This window comes from Elephantulus edwardii, unplaced genomic scaffold, assembly GCF_000299155.1.
Source record: "Elephantulus edwardii isolate Elephantulus edwardi_28Jun2011 unplaced genomic scaffold, EleEdw1.0 scaffold00082, whole genome shotgun sequence".
Classification (NCBI taxonomy): Eukaryota; Metazoa; Chordata; class Mammalia; order Macroscelidea; family Macroscelididae; genus Elephantulus; species Elephantulus edwardii.
In genome coordinates, this window is record NW_006399832.1 from 7353218 (window position 1) to 7373268 (window position 20051).

Sequence of the window (20051 nt, forward strand, 5' to 3'; positions counted from 1 at the left end):
TCTATCCTGATGCTGCCATTTGGTCCAGTGGTGAGAATCTTTGTCTTCTTGACATTGAGCCTCAATCCATATTGTAGTCCTGGACACTCTGCAGCAGGCGCTTCAGATCCTCTTCAGTTTCAGCAAGCAGGGTTGTGTCATCTGCATAAAGCAGGTTATTGATAAATCGTCCACCAATCTTGACCCCATATTTCTCCTCATAGAGCCCAGCCTCCCGGATAATCTGTTCTGCATATAGGTTGAAAAGGTATGGAGATAGGATGCATCCCTGGCGTAGAAAAAAAAATCCTCACTACTGGGCCATTAGGCAGCAGCATCATAGTTGGAGAAAAGATTGAAGTTGCCAACAATTTGATCTTTTTTGGCTCCACAGTCAACACCCTTACTACCACATTCAAGATCAGAAGACGTGTTGCAGTTGGGAAGATCTGCTGTCAAAGGCATCTTCAAAGTTCTAAGGAGCAATAATATTAGTTTAAAGACTAAGGAGGACCTGATTCAAGCCATGGCCATTTCAGTTACTAACTATGCATCTGACAGTTGGACAGTGACTAAGAATGACAGAAGAAGAATCAATGCCTTTGAGTTGTGGGGTTGGACAGAAGAACAAGCAAGTATGTCTTAAAGAAAGTGCAGTCATGGTGCTCCTTGGAGGCAAGGATGGCGGAACTTCATCCCACATACTTTGGGCATGGTGTTAGGATGGTCCAGTCCTTGGAAAAGGGCACCATGTTTGGCAAGGTGGAGAGTAAACGGAAGAGAGGAAGATCTTCAGCAAAGTGGATTGACCCAGTGACTGTAACACTGGGCTCAAATGGTCAGAGATTTTGAAGATGGTGCAGGATAGGGCAAGGTTCTAGGTTGCTCATAGGGTCACTGTGAGTTCATAGGGTCAATCTCAGTGACCCTATGAACAGCAGGTAAGTCAGTGACACCTAACAACAACATAGGTTAAGTAGACATTTTTAAGATATGCTGGCTGTGTTCTTGCTTCTATTAAATATTTAAGCCAGTTTAGCTTTCAGTTAAAACATAGACTTTGAATCAGATAGACATTGAACTCTCGCTCTGCCACCCTCCAGCTATGTGACCCAAGGTCATTAGATTGCCACTGGGAGGGGCCGTTCTTTCTCTGAATAATAGGGTAACATCTTGGAGTTGCTGGTAAAATGAAGTTAGGTAACATGTGGCTCAGCCTATGTACATAATAAATACTAACAAGTAACTGTTTTTGTTAATGAAGAGAGCTCTGGTAGCCTTGTCCATATGGAATTGACTGCTAACCTGAAGAGGGTACCTCTCTGGTGTTTTGGATCATCAGCCACACCACAGGATAGTGAGAGATAGGCAGTCTCCTCCTAGGCTGTTCACAGCCTCGGAAATTCCACTGGAGGGGCTGTTAGGAGTTGTTTCCAACTTGATAGCAATAAGTTTTTGAGTTTTTTATTAATGGAGGAGCTCTGGTGGTATAGTCAGCTATGGGTGGATTCTGATTCAGTGGTAGTGAGCTGTTGTTATTTAATCATTATAATTAAGTGCTTGGTTACTAACTAGAACATTGACAGTTCAAACCCATGAGCTGCTCCATGAAAAAAAGATACATCTGTCTGCTTCCACAGAGATTACAGCCTTGGAAACTACAGGGCACTTCTGCTCTGTCCTGTACGTCACTTGGAATTGGAATTGACTCAGCTGCAATGGGCTTGATTTTTTTAAAAAATATTTTTAAATTAATTACTCATCAATACAGGCGGTGGTTGTTGTTAGGTGCCACTGAGTCAAGTATGACTCATAGCAATCCTATGAACAAAAGATTTGAACCCTGATCTGTCCTGCACCATCCTCACACTTCCTGATACACAGAGCTCATTGCAGTAGTCACGGAGTTAATCCACCTGGTTGAGGGTCTTCCTTTCCTTCACTGACCCTTCACTCTTTCCAGCATCATGTCCTTCTTCAAGAAATAGCCTCTCCTAGCAACATGCCCAAAGTGAGGCAAAGCCTCATCATTCTTGCCTCCAAAGAGCACTCTGGCTGCACCCTCTCTAAGACATATCTGTTTGTTCTCCTGGCCATCCATGGGATGTTCAATGCTCTTCTTCAACACCAGAGCTCAAAGGCATAAATTCTTTTTTGTCAACATTATTCACTGCCCAGCCTTCAGATGCTTAACAAGTGATGAGAAAGACTATGGCCTGAATCTGATACACCTTAGTCTTCAATGTGACATCATTACTCTTCCATATTTTGGAGATGTCCCTACCAGCAGATTTTCCCAGTGCAATGCATCTCTTTGTTTCCTGACTGCTGGTACCAAGGGCACTAATTGTAGATCCAAGCAAGATGAAGCTGTTGACAGTTTCAATCTCCTCTCCATCCACCATGACACTGCCTACTGGTACAGTGGTAAGAACCTTTGTTTTCTTGACATTGAGATGCATTCCATACTTCAGGCTGCATTTCTTAATCTTCAGCAACAAAAATTCATTCTAAAGGAAAGTAAATTTCTATCTATAATGGAATTAGGGCTCTCCTGTTTATTTTAGAAAGAAAGTTATCAATAGTTTCACAGTCCTAAAAAGATCCAAGCAGAGCTAGTGGTCACATCCTCCACATTGGTGATAATTAGTGCCTTGTAGCAAATGCATATTGTTTACTGCTTTCATTCAACTCAGGGAACTATTTTGTGTAACATTCCTGGAAACAAAGTGTGTTTTATCAGTTTAAAAGCTTAGTTTCTTTGTTACAAGAGAGAGATAATTTTCTTTGTTAAAAGGTACTAAGATTTCCTTTGCATTGTTGTCATTTGTATGATAAAATTGTGGTGTCAGGCATTATTAAATGGACTTTTAATAAAAGGCATGTGACAAGGTAATGAACCAATATCTATGGAGTTGAAAGACATCAAGTGTAAACAGAAAGTTGATGTTTATTTAAGTTACAGTAGAGCTAACAAAATGTGTGGAGTTATATATACATGCAGTCTCTAGCAGCAATTGTAGTAGAATAATATCTTGATGACTAACTGTGGAATTTTCTTTCAAGTTATGCAGACATTTTGATTGAGAGGGAAGTGTTAATGCAGAAGTATATTCATCTAGTTCAGATCGTAGAGACAGAAAAAATTGCTGCTAATCAACTCCGACATCAACTTGAAGATCAAGATACCGAAATTGAAAGGCTTAAATCAGAGGTATTTCTCAGCCAATGCATTCCTTCTGTTTACCATCATCTCCTCATGATGAGCTAAAATTTATTCATGGCAATTTTTTATCTCAAACCAGCTTCCTATGCCATGAATATACGTGTGGCTTGGTTGTTGGTAAAAACGTGAATCCATGTGTATATTAAGGTTAGGGAAATGTGTTACAGAACAGTGTCATAATACTGTGATACATGTGCATATATCATTATTTTTTATAGATCAGACATTTAATAATTGATCATTACATTTACTGTTTTAAGGTTGACTCTTATATTAGTGAAATGAGTGTCATCATTTTGATTAAAGTCTAAAATTTCACCTAAGGAAGGACCCAAAATGAATTAATAAAGATTACATTTTTCTAGCTGACTGGATCTAGAAGTTTGAATGATGTATTTGGGTTAAAATATAAGAAATTTCAGGCCTCTTTCCCTTGTTCCCTCTCCCCAGAGTATAACCTTCTAGAACTCTCCACACCCCACATAGTGTTTAACCCCAAATGAGAGAGGAATGTGGTCAGGGAGCCCATCTCTGTGGTGGTGTGCTGGAATCTCAATCTCAATCTCAACCTCTCAGTCTCTCTCTCCCTCTCTCCTTAGGCCATACACAGAAATTTATATGCAGTTTCACTTGTTATTCTTACCATCCCTCATGAGAAGTGACCAATAATTAACGAACTGGATAGGAATGTTGACAGAAACTCTTCATTCCTCACACCTTTCCCCAGGACACTCTCTGTGGATACTGCTGAGGGACTTTTACTGCCTGTCCTCCATTAAGCAGACTATGGGTGCCAGTTGCTTCCCAATGCAGTGTGGTAGTTTCACTTGTGATGATAAGTTGCAGACTGTGCTCACCATATCATTAGAGTTGTTAACTTCATGATTAGACCCTGAAATCTGATACAGTAGAAACAACAACAAAAATCTTAACAAACCTACGTTTTGAAAAGACTACAGCAGGCACTGTAATTTAAGAGAAAATTATCATGTGCTTTATTTGCTGCAGTAAGCTAAGGCAGATGCTTGTCTGCTAAGTGAGAGAGGTTGGTATTTACTCCAAGAGAAAAACTCAGCACCAGGCAGTCTTCCCTTATACTTGTTTATATGTGTTTATGTCTTCACTATGTTCTATTTTAATCTGAATAGGGATTCTAGCTAAAAACTGTCACTAACAGGTATGTCTTCTGTGGTCTTTTGACAGAAGCCATAATTTATTTCCCACTCTTTTTATTTTCCCACTTCCCTACCAGAAAATGGCAGAGGAATAGAGTTGATATTGGGAGCAAAAATGTAAGGACAATTTAGAGAGGGCATTTATGAGCTCTTCACTTGTTAAGTATTTGTGCTTACAGGCTAGTAAACCTGTATAAATTCTTATTATCTGTAAGAGCTTGGAACTGAGAGGTAATTTAGGAAAATTGTATTCCTATGTATACTTGAGAGGCTGTCTGATCTCGAGTTTTCCCTCATAGTTCTAGAACTCAGCTGGAAATATAAAGGGATCTCAGGTTTCAAAGGCACTCACCTTTTCTGAGAAATATTCTTGGCTGACTTGGACTTACCTCAGGGCTCTGCACATGTCCCTCTGTAGTTAACTGTTTCCCCAAGGAAAACTGTAAGCCTGCTCTACCTTATGTACTTCTAGAAGTTGTCCATGGAAAGTAAGAACTATGAGTTAAGTATTACAGCACTTGAAAACACAGGTATTATGGGCAGCCAGCTTCAGGAGAGGCAGCTGATATGTTACTGAAATCCTGAGGAGAACTAGGCCTGATTATCACTGGCAGGCAAGATGAATTTTGTCCTACTTTATCCTCTGACCTCATGCCCCAGTTGAGCTACCAGTTTTGGATCACCATGTCTCCCAACTCCACAGCCCAGTTTATACTCTCTACAGCCACTTCTTGCAAACACTTTATTGGTAACACCAGTTTTGAGATGAAGTGCATGCCTTCCCTGCTTCAGTACCCTGGGGAGAGGAGGTACATACAAAGTGAGTCTTCTTTGAAGAGTTCCTCATTTCTCTTTGAAGCTGAACTTTGTAATGGTTTATGGCTATAATCTACTATTTTCCAAACCCTAAAATGGACTACTTTTGTGTTACAGATTATTGCTCTTAATAAAACCAAGGAACGCATGAGACCTTACCAAAGCAACCAAGAAGATGAAGATCCAGACATTAAAAAAATTAAAAAGGTAGGACATTGAGACTTTCTAACTTTGAAGGGCTTTGTGCTATAGTTTGCCACGGTCCCTAAACTGGAAGTCCTTTGAAGTTTTTGTTCTAATGGTTCCAGACTTGCCTTCTGAGCTTCCAGACATGGTTCCCTAACTGGAGAAGTTTCAGCTTGAGATTTCTTTCCAATGCTGGGAATCCTCTTTGACCTCATTAGGAAGGATCCCAAAACCAGATGGTAAAACAACAGAATTCTCAAATTGGGCTCTTAAGTGCTATTTAATCTGTTCATTTTGTGCTGCTTTTATTTTTTTACAGTTTGGTTTGATTTTTCTTCTTCTTTTTTTTTTTTAAAATTACATTTAAAAAGATAATTGCCTTCAGGGCTATTTAGAATTTTTTTCCCTTTACTATGTGACACAATGAGCAAATTAGCTTATCTGCTTCATTTTCAGTTTTATTATTGTTGCTTGACAGACACAAAAGCAGCAGCTGTTCCCCCCTTACTGCCGTTTATAACTTTAGAACTTTTGATACGGACTCCACACTGGCGCGCTCTGTAGTCTCCAGCAGTTTGATTGATGACATTCAGGTTTTATGCTCCATGATCTTAATAGTCCTGTATAAAGCATTTTCAGGTTTTGTTGGTTTGTTGTTTTTTGTTTTCAACTGTATTTGGAAATGTTCCACGTTTGAAAAATTTGTTCTAAATACCTGTTGTTAAATCTTATATTTTTCCTAATCTTTTCTTTTTAAACTATTCCTCTGTACTTATGCCAGAGCATTGTTGTTGTTGAGTCAGAACCAACCCACACTTACCCCAGCTTTCTCCTGAGGAGCAGCTGGTCGATTCAAAACACATACCTTTGGCAGAGCAACTCCTTACGACTAACCCACCAGAGTTCCCTATAGCAGACCATTAAGTAAATATTATGCAGGTCTTGATTTAATGATTGTGAGGATTAATTTATAATGCTTTCAGTTTTTCCTAAATGAAAAGAAAAAAAGGATCCTTTCTAAAAAAGGAATTTTTAAAATTGTATTTATGTTATTGCCTTTCTTTTAAGACTATTTAGAACATATAAATAAAAATATTCTTCATTTTGTTGCAGAAAGTAATCTATTGGTAAATAAGTAAATCAGCTGTTGTTCAGAAAAATATCATTTGGCACAAAGAAAACTGTTGTCAAAGAAAAATATCATTTGGCACACAATTTTATTGAGTTGCCTTTTGAAAGTATTTCTGTTAAGTGAGAGAATACCTTTTAAATTTGTAAATCTTCAAATCCACCAGCTTCTCCACAGGAGAAGGACGGGCAGGCTCCTCCTATGCAGTTGGCTGTCCCTGAAAACCCACTGGAGCGTCGGTTATGAGTTGGTTTCGACCCAACAGCATACAACACCACCAATAACAAATAAGCTTTAATTTTATTTCCTTTTATGTCCCAAATCAAACTAATGTCCATGTGAAGTGGACTGTCTGGAAATTACTTTTTTTCTGTATTGTTTGGCAAAGTGATTTAAGATTAAATATTAAAATTAGTTAGTAATTGCAGAAATTTTTGTTTCCCTAATATACAATCTATTCTAATATACCACATAATTCTTTTAAAATATAGTTGACTTTTGTTGTTTTGGTGCCTGTATAACAATTATTATTGTTGTTGTTATGTGCCGTTGAGTCACCTGTGACCCATAGTAACCCTATGTGTAGTAGCTCTGAAGCCTGCCTTGTCCTGAGCCAGTCTCACTGACTCTAACACACCTACCCCCATTGCCCTAGTTACTGTATCAATCTATCTCATCTGGAGTCTTCCTCTCCTGCACTGTCCCTTCATCACTCCGAGCATGATATCCTTTGGACATAAAATAGTTTTTAAAATAAATGATGATTTAGATGGTATTTGTCAAATAGTATGAACAAATGAAAAATATAACAATATGTTAAATAATACTAGATAAGGTGAAAGAAAAATGTGGGACAAAACAAACCCAAAATATAAAAATAGCCAGTCTTGCTGATCTGTTAGAGACAGGTGGAACCCCTGAGTCTGTGGACCTTAATCACCCTTTGAGCCTGGAACTAAACTTAACATCTATGGCTTAACTTTCATTCAAACATCACTGTTGTTGTTACATGCCATTAAGACAGAATTGACTCATAGCTGACCCTCCGGTAGATTTTCAGAGGGACAAGATTGCCCATATTTCTCCCTAGGAGAAACTAGTGGATTCAAAACACATGTCTTTGGATTGGCAGTGTAACTCCTTACAATATCAGAGAGAGACTTACTCTTTAAAAAAAAAAAAAGAAATCCACCACATGATCAAAACGAGTAGTGTTTTTCCTAGTGACAAAGCTCAGAAAATGGGAAGGGATAACACAGAAGGATTAATGGAAATGTGAACCACAACTATGAAGCAAGAAGAATGCTTATTAATGTGGGTATGCTCTGGTGGCCTAGTGGCAAGAAGCTGCACCGCAGTCCCAAAGACGTGTGGTTTAAGGCTACCAGCTGGTCCACAGGAGAAGGATGGACAGTTTCCTCTCATGCGATTAACTACCTCTGAGATCCCGCTGGAGAGTCAGCTGTGAATCAATTCCAACTCTATTGTACACAGCAACACAACAATACAGATTTAAAAGAAGATGTGTATTAATTGTTGAATGAAAATCAGTTTGCTGTATACATTTTCACTCAGGTAGTATTTTTAAAAAAGAATGATTGAACATATAAAAGTAATACTTTTTAAAAGTTTGATAGTGATTTGATTTTTTTCCCCCGGGGATATGTAAATTTGCAACCGTTGTTGGAGTTACCATTGACATATAAACTCAAAAGTTATTGCTATTGGGCCGGGATGGACTCATAGAGGGTTAATTTGAGGCTGTAAATAGCATGGGAAGAGGTTGTCTTTCTCCCACAGAGAAGCTGGTGGATTTGAATCACCAGAGGGGACAGCCTTTGGGTCATCAGTTCAACACCTTATAGACTCTGCCTCTGGGACTTCCTGCTCACACATAACACATAACTTATTCTATCAGTACAGATGTTCTGTGGTCAGTTATTTTGTAACTAAGGAGTTTAAGATTGAGTAAACTTGCTCAGAGTCATCCAGTTGGGTAGTGGCAGAACCCCCTTTGTGTTAAGAATTCGGACACATTGCTCTTTGACACTCAGCACCCACCACTTAGCAGGGTGTTTGAAAGTTGTTCAGATAAACTTGTCTGTTGATTGGTTAAATTCACAGACCACTATATCTTTTCCCAAAATTGCTTACCTCTGATTTTTCAAATCCTGCCTATGAAATTGAGATCAAAACTAGAGACTATCATGTTTTGTTAAAAATATTTATTTAAAACTCTTTCCATGAAACAATCCTTGCAGATCCTTCACGTGTGTTTTGCTCATGTGAAAGAGGGTCCTTGCAGTTAAAGAAAAGACATAGAAAAGCACAAAATCTTGATGCACAGTGGCCTGCTCTGTGACATAATGTGATCCTTAGCCTACTGACTTATAAAAAAGAAGGGTTTAACTAAGCTTTTTAACCCCCCAAATTATGATACTGCATTGTTAAGGAATGAAGATTCAACTTGCTCCTTTCTTGAAATGTTAATAACCACATCTATCATAGTATTATATTCTAGAGACCATCTAGGTAAGTTTCTAGAACCTAAGAATTATTTATGGAAGAAAATTGTAAATCTGAGATAGAAGTCAAAATAGATGAATCGCCCACCCCCTCACTATTTGGAAAAGACACACCATTATTTATCCTATTGGGGGCACCATTAGTGGACTGGTGAAAGAGGAATATTCTGAAAGCTCAGGACCAATACACTTAACCCAGCTCAGCTCCTGGATTCCACTGATGAGAAAATGGAAAGGTACAGAGAGATTGTCATAATTCAGTGTGTTGTCATCACTCAGGGGGTGACCTGGGACTATGTTCTTTCTCCAGTTCTCTTCCCAACAGACCCTTTATATTTAGATTTTTTTCCCCCTACTAGTATTTTGGGTACAGTCTAGCATAAGTAGGGAGGGCTGTGTATGTATAAATTCAGTAATACGTAAGCATTCTGTTGTTTTTATGTACCATTGACGTATACCTGACCCTCTGGTGGGTTTTCAGAGATGGTTAATTGCAGGGCGGGAGATTACCCATCTTTTTGTTACTACATAGGAAGAGATTGCCCATCTTCTGTTACTTGATAGAAAAAAAGAAGGAAAGCAACAATACAGGATATGGTATTTTAAAGTGTCGAATGTTATTCTATTTTTTTTTTAAAAAAAAAAGCAAAACTAACACAACCAAACCCATACTGTGACTTTTCCCCCCTTGTTGTTGTTGTTAGGAGCCACCAATCGAGTATGACTCATAACGACCCTTTGAATGATTGATCTGAACCCTGCCCTATCTTGTGCCATCCTCGTCATCTCTGACACACTTGCGCCCATTGCCTAAGTCTCCCATCCCATTGAGGGCCTTCCTCTGCTTTGCTAGCCCTCCACAAGCATAAGGTCCTTTTCCAAGGAATAGCCTCACCTTCCTTATGTCAGCAAAATCTTGGAGAAAATACACATGTTCAGTAGTAGGTGTGGTGGTGGCTCTACACCACTGTCTCAGAGTTTGCATCTGGCTCTGTCAGAATAAGTCTGGTCTTTTAAAGTATGTATAATTTTGAATTTTGTTCTACATTTCCCTGTCTCTGTCCAAGCTCTTCATTGTGTCCGTGTATTATGTGAAAAATTACTTGATGAAACGAACAGATGTGTTTTCTCTCACACTGATGGCTGCTGCCCTCTGGAGAACCAGTCTCATCCTTCTGGAAGATTCCTTCTTGTTTTTGCCCTGCAGGTGCAGAGCTTCATGCGAGGATGGCTGTGTAGAAGGAAGTGGAAGACCATCGTGCAGGATTACATCTGTTCTCCTCATGCCGAAAGCATGAGGAAGAGAAACCAGATTGTGTTCACCATGGTGGAAGCCGAGTCAGAATATGTTCACCAGCTCTACGTCCTGGTCAACGGGTTCCTCAGGCCCCTGCGAATGGCGGCCAGTTCCAAAAAGCCACCCATCAGCCATGATGACGTCAGCAGTATTTTTCTCAACAGGTTTGCTTTTCCATAAAGCAAGCATTCATGTAAACAGCACAGTTATGCATTTAAAAAAGATTTTTATTTCATGTTTCATAACTTCATCTTGCCATGTTTATAATGTTGAAAATAAGGTTATCATTTATTTGTGTTTCCTTATTGTCTACATCCTCCAAATTTTTATCTTAGTTGACTTCTTTTTTTTTTTTTTCACTAGTTGACATATGTTTTCTAGCCTTTATGTGAGTTTTTTTGGGAAGATAATCTCCCTCATAAACCAAGAGGAATGGGTAATTAATGGAGCTTTACATGTAATTACACAGAAATATTTTAGGGAGAAGAAAACCAATACAAAGTCTGAAATTCCTGGTGATTTAATCATTTGATAAATATTTATAGTGTCCTTAGTGCTCAGGATTCTTTAGTGAATGTGGTAGAATATCTCTGCCCTCATTAATAGCTCAAAAATCAAAACAACATCAGGTTACATTTATAAGTCTCACTCTCACTCTGTCTTTATCTCTTACCCTGTTTCCTCCACTTCTTGGGGGAGACATTATTTTGTATATCCTTTATAAGGGAGTCTGGTGGCCTAGTGGCAAAAAGCTGTGCTGCAGACCTAAAGTCACACAGTTTGAACCCACCAGCTGCTCTGCTGGAGGAGGATGGGCATTCTCCTCCCATCCAGTTAACAGCCTCGGAAGACCTACTGGAGCATCAGTTACAACTCAGTGGTACACAACAACAAGATCTATATAAGCAAGTAAAAAGATACAGTCTTATTTATCCCTTTCTTACACCAAAGGCAGTATATTTTAATAGACAATTTCTCTTTTCACTTAAGAAAATATCCTGGAGGTATGTCCATATTGGCATTTAAAGAGTTCTTTGGAATAGTCCCTTGGCACAGACATTATGCTTGGAAAAATAAGAGAGATAGTGAAAAAAGAGGAAGACTCTGAGTGAGATGGAGTGCTAAAGAGCCTGAAACAGTAAGCTCAAACATGACGATGATTGTGAAGGAAGTGTAGGACTGCACAGTGCTTCATTCTGTTGTACGTGGAGTTAAGTGAGTTGGGACTGACTTGGTGGCATCTAACATCAGTTACAGCCAAAAGAATGTTCTGATTTCTTTTAAAAAATGCACATAATTTCATTATGTAGCTATGCCATTTCCCCCCTGCCAATATAATCAACCTTTAGAAAGGTCTGAAAGACAAGGTAATGTTTGAGGAAAGACTTGAAGTTGACAAGGAATTATTCATGTGCTTATCTAAAGTCTAGAGGAAGCATGGTGTAAACAGAGTGCCAAGATTTTGAAGCAAGAACTCTAAAGATAAGTGTGTCTAGAGAAGTGGAGAAGAGGGAGAAGTCAGAGAAGTAACAGGTAATATTTTGTAAAGACAATCACTTTCAAGATGAATGTAATGGGGAACCATTTAAGCAGAGAAAAGACCGACCATGAATTATGTTGTAAAAAGCTCATCCTAAAAATTAAATGGAAAGAATATGTTGTAAAAAAATATATATGTTGCATGAAAAAATCATTAATAAAAAGAAGGAAGAAAAAAAATGCACATCCTGGCCTTGCTGTTGAAAATAGAGTACAAGAAACCAGAAATAGCCACAGGGACAGTAATTTGGTCTATTTGCATACATTTAAATGAGGTGATTGTAGCAAGTATGCCTGTTGGGTGGATATGGGAACAATCCAGGCAAGAGATGATTGTAATGCTATCTTAAATATGGAATGAGTAGATTTGTCAATGGATTGATGTGGATTTTGAGAGAAAGTGAAAAGACACATACAGTTCTGAGGCTTTGTTTGAACGTGACTAGAAGGATGGCGTTTCAGCTACTTGATGAGGAAGGGCGAGGTGAAAGCAGGCTAAAGGAGAACAATTTTACCTGAGACTTGTCAAGTGGAAGATGTTATTAGCCATCTAAGTGGTCAAGGGTGGGTACTAATGTGGGTTACTGAGAAGTAGACGTTTGGGAGTCTACCAGCATAGGGATGATATATAAAGCAGATAGTCCAAATGTGATTGCCAAGGAAGCAGGTACAGATGGATAAGAGAAGAGGATTAAGGACTGAACCTGAGGGCCTCCCAAAATTTAGAAGGTAAGGAGATGAGAAGTAATCAGTGAGGAAAACTGTAGAGGATCAGTCAATGTTATGGGATAAGAACGAGGAAAACGGATTATCTTAGGAATTGGGGAAATGAGTGAAAGAGCAGTTTTATCTAAAAGGTGATTTAGATGAAATATAATGTTAGTGGAAAATTGACCGTTGGATTTAGCAACTTAGTCTTTATTGATAATTCAAAGCCTGATTAAAGGATTTTGAGGGAGAATGGTGAGAAAAGATTTGGAGTGACCATTAACAACTCTCTCAAGGAGCGTCACTATAAGGAACACTTCAGATCAGATCATGTAGCTAGAGAAGTGGGGAAGAGGGAGAAGTGAGAAAAATACCTGAGAAACCGGGGTGGTATAGCTGAGGGCAAATCAAAAGAAGTTTTGCTTCTTTAAGATAAAGAAAATGATACCATACTAATACTCATCTAGCAACAATCCAGTCAAGAGAGAAAATAAACCATGTGGGACAGAGAGGGTGGCAGTTGATGAAGCAACAACTTGAATAGAGACCAGAACTTTAGAAGGTTGTGTGTCTATTAGAGTCACCAGCAATTAAGACAGGAATAGTGAAATTAGCTTCCCGTGTTTTACCAAGTGCATCTGTTGGTGAAAACGGAAGGTGCATCAAAACCCTAGATTCAAGAGAATCTGAGAACTGGAGATTTTTAGCTTTTCACCTAAAAGGATGGAATGGACATTGAATGACTTACCGATAATATTGAAACTAGACGTGGTTCAAATCTGTTGTTCATAGGGTCACCTAGCAGCACCACCACTAGGGACGGTGATGCAGTGCTTCATTCTGTTGCTCTGAGTTGGAACCAGCTTGATGGCATCTACACTACTTCAGTACTACCAAATATCTATTTTATTTCAAGAATCTTTTGAAAATAGAACTATTTCTTAATGCTTCGTTTAATGAAACTTGACTTATAGCAACCAGGATCTCACTTAGATGAATAATTCTTTGATTGTGTCAATGTGTTAATTCAGAAAAGGCTTTAAAATTTTATTCCTGCAAGGCTACTTCTAATAAGGAAAAGGTGGAAAATGCTTCACCTTTACTAACTACACATGATGAGGACGACACAGGACAGGACAGAGTTCAGGTCTGTTCATAGGGTCATACTGAGTCGTACTTGGCTGGATGGCATCTAACAACAACTACTACAACTATTCTCCTTGACCCCCTAGGGATTTCACCTCTCCACTAATTTGTGCGTGGCTTTTATTTTAGTATATCTATGTAGGCTTCACCCTTTTGAAAAGAATGTTACATTCCTCTTTTTGATATGTTAGGGGTTTCGGCAGAATTCTGCCACATCTCTGCCGTGGCTTTCCCCTTTTCTGTCAAAACTTATTTTGGTGAGAAAACTGTCAGCTGCAATCAAATCTGAAGAGAAAAAGGATAGTAACTTCAGTCTTCTCATTAACACTTAAAGTACTCCATTCTCACTGCAGGAAGCTCATTGACAAATTGACAGAAAGTGCTAGAGAACAATGATTTGATGCTTCCTTCCTTTCCTCCAATTTTTGAAATTTAGCTCAGAATTTTCTTTGGATGTTTGAGATTATTTAGAAGATTGATTATAGGTATGGAGTGTGGAGACCCTGTAAGACACGTTTATATTAAAGAGTTAAGGACTGAAGACTTCTTTAAAAAAAAAAAAAAAGCAGCAGCATTCTAGTTACTAAATCATATAATTTCCCCTGTTTGTTTGTGTTTTTTTTTAATAGTGAAACAATCATGTTTCTTCATGAAATATTTCATCAAGGATTGAAGGCTCGAATAGCTAACTGGCCTACTTTAATATTAGGTAAGTGCACATTATTAAGATAGAAGATTTTGTTTTCAATATGACTATAATTGGGAGAGTTCTGTCTATAATTAGGGAACTCTGGTGGCCTAGTGGCAAGAAGCTGCACTGCAATCCCAAATCCACCAGCTGCACCAGGAGAGAAAGATGGGCAGTCTCCTCTCCTGCAATTAACTGCCTCTGAAAACCTGCCAGAGGGTCAGCTATGGGTCAGTTCCAACTTGACGGTACACAACAACACCAATAACAACTGGTGGCTAGTCCGTAGGGACTTAGTTGTGTTGCTAACTCCAAGGGAGAACCTCTCTGGTTGCTTGAACCCACCGTGGTTTGAATCCACACGGTTTGATTCAGTAGCATTATGGGCAAAAGATGGACAATCTCCTCGTGCAGTTTAGAGCCTTTCAAAAACCCAGGGGAGACTCAGCTAAGAGACCATTCCAAATTGATGACAATGAGTGAATGAGTCAGCTTACTAGGGGATGAAGGGGAAATCCCCATTGCTGTCTTCAAGTAGACTCTGATCCATGGGATATTGCCCATAGACTTTCCATGGAAAGGTGTTTTATTTTCTTTTTCTAGAATGTTGTTGTTGTTGTTAATGTGCCGTCTAGTCACTTGTAACTCATAGCAGCCCTATCTATGTACAAGAGCCCTAAACCCTGCTCTGTCCTGTTCTTACCTCACTGTCTCTGATGCACTGTCTAGAATACCTGGTTTTTTAAAGTGCCTCTGGGTGAATTTGAACTTCCAACCTCTTGGTTAGCACCCAAGAAAATGAACTACCAGCCTAAGACTCTGTGCTATTCAGTGAATTCAGTGCTGTTCAGTGAATTCAGTCTGTGGTCTATATTTCCTGCTAAATGAGCATCCGTAGCTACTGTGATTGTGTCTCCTTGCCCCCTGGCTCTACCTCAGTGGTTTCTTTCTAACCCCTTGCCATGCCTTGTTTGGCAAGGGAGTCAGGCTCTGTCCTGAGGTACATCCCACCAGCTCAGTCCTTCCAGCGTCAGCCTGGGGGCCCTGTGAGTGCCTGCCACCAGGTGCGGAGAGCCACTCTGCTATCCCCTAAAAATGGCCACTGTCTCTCCCCTTGCGCTGGTCATTCACTGCACACCATGAGTAACCACCATGCGTGCTTCTTCGTTCTAGCTGACCTGTTTGACATTTTACTCCCGATGCTGAACATTTATCAAGAATTTGTGCGTAATCACCAATACAGCCTCCAAGTACTCGCCAATTGTAAGCAAAACAGAGATTTTGACAAACTCTTAAAACAGTATGAAGCGAACCCCGCCTGCGAGGGCAGGATGCTGGAAACGTTTCTGACCTATCCGATGTTCCAGGTAAATCACTTGCTATGCATTTGCTGAGCCACTTACTCTGCTGAATATTACCCAGGCATGGGATTTTCAGAAAGAAAAGTGTAAGGCTCTTTCCACGTAACCATGTGTAAGGCATTATTACTGTGTGTGTTTGCTTCTTCTGATTCATTCTTGAACTTGACCCTGACCCTGAGGTGAACAAATATTGTGCCACACATTCTCCTTCAGTGCCTAGTACACATAAGAAAAACTAGTTCTTTTTCCAGCAAATAAATGGGGTATGGGCTTTTGAAAAAGCAGCAGTTTTCTCTTTACAAAACGATCCCACACAGACCTCTTCCATGGAGTCTCCTCCTCCAGCATGTTTAAAAATATTATTAGGTTTACAGAAATAGGACGCTGTGCAAATGTTCCAGTTTGTGGAACATAACTGGTTGCATAAAAGATTCCTGGGGACTGTGATGGCCGCTAGGAAAGTCTCTGTTTCCCCCCCACCACCACCCACTGACCAATTGTGATTGCTGTTGAGAAACCCTTGGCTGGAATCTTGGGGAGCTCAGGGAGCACCTCACTAGTCCCAGGCGCTGTGGAGGTTTTGGTGCCAGGAAGGACTCATGGCTCCTGGTCAGATGGCTATACAGAAACTGGCGTTCCCTTTCTGTAACGTGCACAACCCAAGTGATTAAGTCCTTGCATTCTTGCCTGTATCTGGGCTTTGCCATCGGGAGCACTCGAGGAGTGCACGTGCCAAATGTGTATTGAATCTCCTGTTCTTTTGAGAAGCGTTGATTTTGTTTTTTTGGAAAGCATTGAGTGTTCCCACTGTGGAATTTATAGGGCTTCCGGCCAGGCCTGAAAATTGTCATGTGGTAAACCGATTCCACTAATCATATGTGTTACGGTCAGTCAGGAGCTCTTTGTCCTCCGAAACTGGCATCTCGGACCCCAAGTAAGCATTTTGTAGCCTCAGAAAGAAATGTTGCTCTGGTAAATAATTGTTCATCTTAAAGTTTTTCAATCTTCCTTAAAATCCAGTGGTTACCCTGGGAGTTTAGGGTGATGTTTAAAAACCAAGAAGGTACATTTGAAACCACTTAAGGACAGTGAAACTTTGTAATTTTTTAGAATTGTTTGAACTTTTTTGCCTCTCTGAGGCATTATTTCACAAGAGAAAATGAAAAATTTTCCCACTATACCTAAAATTAAAAAAAAATTACAATTTAAGGTTTACTTACAACTAGATTTATGTAATATAATTATGTTCTAAGATTTTATTTGAGTCTTTAGTGTTTACTTGGAGACAATTAATGAAGAGCTGTGGTGGTGCAACAATTAAATAATTGGACACTATCAAAAAGGTTAGTGGTTCAAACCCACGCGATCTCTCTGTGGAAGGAACTTGGTCATCTGTTCCCATAAAGATTACAGTCTAGAAAACCCTCTGGGACAGTTTTCCCTGTCACATGGGATCACTATATGAGTAGATATCGACTCAGCTACACCTAGCAGCAGCAAGAATGATTAAATACCCCAGATTATATCTGTTTGGTAGCTTTCAAGTCAGGTGGGTATACAAAGGTAGAGTTTTAAAAACACATGGAATGTTGTTGTTGTTGTTGTTATGTGCTGTCGAGTCGCTTGCGACTCATAGCGACCCTATGTACAACAGCCCTAAACTCTGCTCTGTCTTGTGCCAATCGCACCGTCTCTGACACACCCATCCCAATTACCCCAATCACTGAATCAGTCCAACTCATGGGGGCCCTTCCCCTTCTCTGCTGTCCCTCCACCCTACCAAGCATGATGTCCCTCTCCAAGGACATGTCCCTCCTTGCAACATGTCCAAAGTATGTTAGACGGAGCCTCAGAATCTTTGCCTCCAAGGAGCAGCCCAGTTTGACCCTTTCCAGGATGAATCTGTTTGTTTTCCTAGCAGTCCACGGTACTTTTCAATACTCTTCTCCAGCACCAAAGCTCAAAGGCATCAGTTCTCCTTCTATCCTCCTTAGTCATTGTCCAACTCTCTGATGCATAACAAGTGATAACAAAGACCATGGCCTGTATCAGACGCACCTTGGTCTCCAAAGAGACACCATTGCTCTTCAGTGCTTTGGAGAGGTCCCTAACAGCAGACTTTCCCATGGCAATACATCTTCTAATTTCCTGGCTGCTGGTGCTGAGAATGTTGACTGTGGAGCCAAGCAAACTGAAGCTATGAACAATCTCAATCTCTTCACCATCCATCCTGATGCTGCCAATTGGCCCAGTGGTGAGAATCTTTGTCTTCTGGACATTGAGCCTCAATCCATATTGGAGGCTGCAGTCTTTGACCCTCTGCAGCAAGTGCTTCAGGTCCTCTTCAGTTTCAGCAAGCACGGTTGTATCATCTGCATATCGTAGGTTGTTGATAGATCTTCCACCAATCTTGATCCCACATTTCTCCTCATAGAGCCCAGCCTCCTAGATAATCTGGTCTGCATACAGGTTGAAAAGGTATGGAGACAGGACATATATGAGCAAGAGCCTATAGTGATGAAGGAAGAAGTTCAAGCTGCTTTGAAGGAAACAGCAAAAAATAAGGCCCCAGGAATAGACGGTATACCAGTTGACATATTTCAGCTAACAGATGCTACCCTGGATGTGCTCACCAAGTTGTGCCAAGAAATTTGGAGAACAACCATTTGGCCAACTGACTGGGGAGATCTATATTTGTACCCATCCCAAAGAAGGGTGACCCAACAGAGTGTGGAAACTATAGAACAATATCATTAATTTCACATGCAAGCAAGAGTCTGTTGAAGATTATCCAGAAACGACTGGAACAACACATCAGCAGAGAACTGCCAGAAGTCCAAGCTGGGTTTAGAAGGGGTCGTGGTACTAGGGATATTGTAGCTTATATTAGATGGATCTTAGCGAAAGCAGGGAATACCAGAGGAATGTATATCTGTGTTTCATTGACTATGTAAAGGCGTTTGACTGTGTGGATCATAACAAACTGTGGTTGACTCTGAGAAGAATGGGAATACAAGAACACTTGATCGTGCTCATAGAAACCTATACTTGGACCAAGAGGCAGTCGTCAGGACAGAGCAAGGAAACACTGCATGGTTCAAAATTGGGAAGGGCGCATGCCAGGGATGTGTCCTGTCTCCATACCATACCATACCATACCATACCATACCATACCATACCATACCATACCATACCATACCATACCATACGTATGGAATATTTAAAGAAAAACCTAGATCAGCCTGTGAATGCCTTTTCTGGTTCCATCTAATTCTTTGCTGGTGTGATTTAGTGTTTCAAAATGGCATAACTCAACTTACACTTTATATCGGGTCTCTAAGCACAGTTGGCTACAGGATCTTGGAAAGACCTTTTTTTTTAAATGTCTTAAAAAATGCTTGGATACCCTTCCACCATTTATCTTTTTCTCCCTTTGGAGTTTTAAGTCCAATAGCAATGACTCAGCATTTTGATTGCCTTGAACAATTCCCATAGTCTCAGAAAAAGCCCTAAGACTGGTCAAAGTCTTTAGGGTATCTTACTTGCCTTTGAGTCATAATATTGAGGAAAACAATTGAGCCAGTTATTTATTTCTTAATCTCAGTGTTTATTCCTTAATCTCTGATTTGAAGCAGTTGTTGTTATGGGCCATCAAGTTGCCTGAAACTCATAGTGACCCTGTATACAACAGTTCTGAACCCTGCTCTGTTGTGAGCCAGTCTCACTGATTCCGACACCCCGTTTACCCCAGTTACTGTATTAATCCTTCTCATCTGAGGTCTTCCTCTCCTGTGCTGTCCCTTCCATCCTTTCCAAGCATGATGTCCTCCTCCAAGGATTGGTTCCTGCTGGCCACGTACCCAAAGTATGTAAGACGGAACTTTAAAATCCTAGCCTCCAAGGAGAATCTTGGTTTTACCCTCTCCCAAACAGACCTATTAGTTTTCTTGGCGGTCTGCGGTGTGTTCAAGATGCTAGCTCTGATTATTTCTCAGAGTATTTTTCACTCTGTGATCCTAAGGGGATTCTGTTGGCTCTGGAAGTTTGGGTTGTGTAACTGTTTGTTCTTGCCAGGATCCTGGTGTTAGTTTAGGATTCCTCAAGATTATAGTGGACTCAATGCCCAGAAATTTACCTGCAGGCTCAGATAGTGACGTTTTCAGACTTCTTCCAGTAGAGAGTAGCTAAAAGTCTCATCAGGAAAGCCAGGAAAAGTTGCTGTAGAAACCTCAAGTTTAAAGAATTTAACTCACATTGGTTGAATTGCAAGAATTGA

The 20051-nt window shown here is 40.0% G+C and overlaps 1 protein-coding gene across 1 annotated transcript in view; it reads left to right on the top strand.

Moving 5' to 3' along the window:
• Window positions 1–20051, top strand: part of RASGRF2 (Ras protein-specific guanine nucleotide-releasing factor 2) — a 432531-nt gene that overhangs the window by 160299 nt on the left and 252181 nt on the right. The window contains exons 3-7 of the mRNA XM_006889857.1: window positions 3046–3193; window positions 5314–5403; window positions 10244–10497; window positions 14356–14435; window positions 15588–15781. Of these exons, the coding sequence (XP_006889919.1) occupies window positions 3046–3193; window positions 5314–5403; window positions 10244–10497; window positions 14356–14435; window positions 15588–15781 (766 nt within the window). The remainder of the gene's footprint in view (window positions 1–3045; window positions 3194–5313; window positions 5404–10243; window positions 10498–14355; window positions 14436–15587; window positions 15782–20051) is intronic.